Source organism: Apteryx rowi, unplaced genomic scaffold (genome assembly GCF_003343035.1).
Source record: "Apteryx rowi isolate R43461 unplaced genomic scaffold, aptRow1 scaffold_662, whole genome shotgun sequence".
Taxonomy (NCBI): Eukaryota; Metazoa; Chordata; class Aves; order Apterygiformes; family Apterygidae; genus Apteryx; species Apteryx rowi.
Window position 1 is genome coordinate 262,593 of NW_020450941.1, and position 2,599 is coordinate 265,191.

Here is a 2,599-nt window from a genome sequence, read left to right on the forward strand (position 1 = left end):
GCGGGAGATGGACTTCGAGCGGGGTGCGGGGGGGCCGGGCCGGGGCAGGGGCAGAAGCAGGGATAGGGGTCGGGGGTAGGGGTCCAGCAGGGGCAGAAGGGTGTTGGGGCAGTGGCAGGGGCACAGGCAGGGACAGGGGTACTGCAAGTGGGCAGGGGGACTAGTACGGTAGGGTAAGTGGGCAGGGGGATGGCAGGGGTAAGAGTAGTGTTGGGTAGGTATAGGGGTATGGGCAGAAGTTTGGAGGGGGGGCAGGGGTCCGGCACGGCCCTCACCTGGCTTCCCGACGCCCGCAGGGATCTGGTCGGCAGCGCGGGATGGGGACGAGCCGCGGGTGCTGCAGCTGCTGGAGAGGCGTGGGGAGCCCAGCGAGCCCGACCTGGCGGGGTACACGGCACTGGTACGGAGGGGGGGGGTCCGGGGACACTGGGGCAGGTGCCCCCCCCCCCGGGACCCCTGCCTACGTGTCCCCCCCACCCCTCTTCTCCTCCCCCAGCACTACGCCAGCCGCAACGGGCACCTGGGCGTCTGCCGGCTGCTGCTGCAGCGCGGGGCCCGCTGCAACGCCCGCACGCCCGGCGGCGCCACTGCCCTGCATCGCGCCAGCTACTGCGGCCACCTCGCCGTGGCCCGGCTGCTGCTGGCCCATGGCGCCGACCCCGCCATCGCCGACGACGACGGCCGCACCAGCCTGCACAAGGTGGGTGGCGGCGCCGGGGACATCCTGGCAGTGCCGGGGGCCCACCGGAGCTGATGTCCCCCCACTTCCAATGTCACCCGCAGGCAGCCGAGTGCGGCCACCGCGACCTCTGCGCCCTGCTGCTGCAGCACAGCCCGGCGCTGGCGGGCGCCCGCGACGCCAAGGGCCGGCGGCCCTGCGACATGGCTGAGCCTGGGCTCCGGGACCTGCTGGACACGTGACGGGGGTGAAACCCGGAGCCACCGTGCTGCAGGACGCCGGGTGCCGCCGCGCCGTGGGGTGCTGGGTCACGCAGGACCGCAGCTCCGCCGGAAAACAAGTCCCCAGCACCTCAAGCCCTGCGTCTGCCTCTCTGTCCCCTGCGCCTGGTRCGGGCATGTGGTCACCCAGAGCCAGTGCTGGCCCTGCGGCCGCATACGACCCGAGGCCCCGGAGCTGGTGATGGGCTGCTGGTGCTGTGGGGAGGGGAATCAGTGTGGGGGGAGGCCTGCTGTAAGCCAGCCCAGGGACATTTTGGGGTGCCTGGCGATGTGGATACAGTGGCAGCCAGGCAGGAGCCGTTATAAAAGATTTGGGGCTGGTGAGGACCACGGCCTGGGAGGAGGCGCGCACCCCATCCCACCCGCAGGGTACCTACAGGGTGCGAGCATTGCAGCTCCTTCACCACACCCGGCTTTTTGACGTGACAGCTGCAAGCAGGGAGGTGCAGGCTTCCAGCAGGTTTTATTTTCTCCAAAGAAAAAGTTAGGAACTGGGCAAAGACCGTTTCATTCAACTATGAAACCCTGCAGGGCCCGGGGTGTGTGGCCGGGGTGCTGTGCCAGCATTCGGGCTGCCTGGTGTTAAGGGCAGTGTCCCCACCGTGGCAAGGGCACAACCGAGCTGGAGCTGCCATCCAGCAAGACCCTGGTTTGGCAGGGCCTGGCCGAGACCTGCTTATAACTGTTTGGGACGGCCCTTCCGCAGCTCCTCGTGTCTAGGCAGTGCCGTCGAAGCGCCCCACCGCTGCCGGGCTGCGCGAGCCCAGGCGACGGGGCCCCCAGCTCCTTTTTGACTCCTCCGGTCAGCTGGGCCCAGGCTGCACTAGCCGGGACCCTGTTGCAAAGCCTTCCCGAGCCACGCTCAGGGGCTGCTGCCAAAGCCCGGGCGGGCAGCCAAGGCCGAGGCCGCGCTCCCGGCCCTCGGCTCACGCCGCGGCTGCCGGCTTCCTCCCCCGGGAGGCAGCTGGGAGCTCCGAAGGGGCAGCAGTGAACCCCGGCTCTCCCCGGCGAGGCTCCGCACAAGCTCTTCGGCTCCGGGTCTCTTCTTCCCCCGGGGGCAGCTCGGTTTTGCCTGCAGCGGAGAAAACGGAGCGGTTGTTAAGCCTGCGTCACCCGGCGCGGCGGCAGGAGCAGGCGAGGATGGGGGCACGGCGGGGCGGGAGAGCAGCCCCGGTCCCTAACGTCCCCGGTGCAGCGACGCTGCGAGGAGCCCCGTCAGCTCCCCCCGGGGCCTCGGGCGTTACCCCGCGCCGGGGAAAGGAGCGCGCAGAAGGGGCCAAGCGCCGCGACGCCGTTCAGCCTCGGAGAACGGGGAAGCGCGGCCGAACGCTGCGCGAGCGCCGCGCGCACTTACCTCARGCGCCCGCCGCGCGCGGGGCCCGCCGGCACCTCCCCTCCCCCCACGCCGCTCCGCCCCGTGGCCAATGGGCGGCCGCCACCGCCCCGCCGCCAATCGGGGGCCGCCACGCACCACGCCCCGCCGCCAATCAGCCCCCGAGGCGCGCCGCGCGGCCAATCGGTGGCCGCCACGCCCCTAGAGAGGCGGGGCCTGAGCGCCGCGGGGGTTACGCCGCGCTGCAAACAACACCGAGGGGGCGGAAGGAGGGGGGGGATTTAAAGGGGCCGCGCAGACAGAGCG

The 2,599-nt window shown here is 71.4% G+C and overlaps 2 protein-coding genes across 2 annotated transcripts in view; one reads left to right on the forward strand and one right to left on the reverse strand.

Annotated features, from left to right (window-relative positions):
* Positions 1-6: 6 nt before the first annotated feature.
* Positions 7-1,035, forward strand: ANKRD39 (ankyrin repeat domain 39). The gene is made up of 4 exons (XM_026085227.1): positions 7-23; positions 297-400; positions 497-700; positions 784-1,035. Exons 1-4 carry the CDS (start codon positions 8-10, stop codon positions 919-921), a joined length of 462 nt encoding a protein of 153 aa, XP_025941012.1. The 5' UTR covers position 7; the 3' UTR covers positions 922-1,035.
* A 369-nt stretch (positions 1,036-1,404) lies between these two features.
* CNNM4 (cyclin and CBS domain divalent metal cation transport mediator 4) overlaps positions 1,405-2,599 on the reverse strand; it is a gene marked incomplete at its 5' end in the record, with an annotated part of 15,133 nt that continues 13,938 nt past the window's right edge. Inside the window, one exon of the mRNA XM_026085276.1 lies at positions 1,405-2,032. The remainder of the gene's footprint in view (positions 2,033-2,599) is intronic.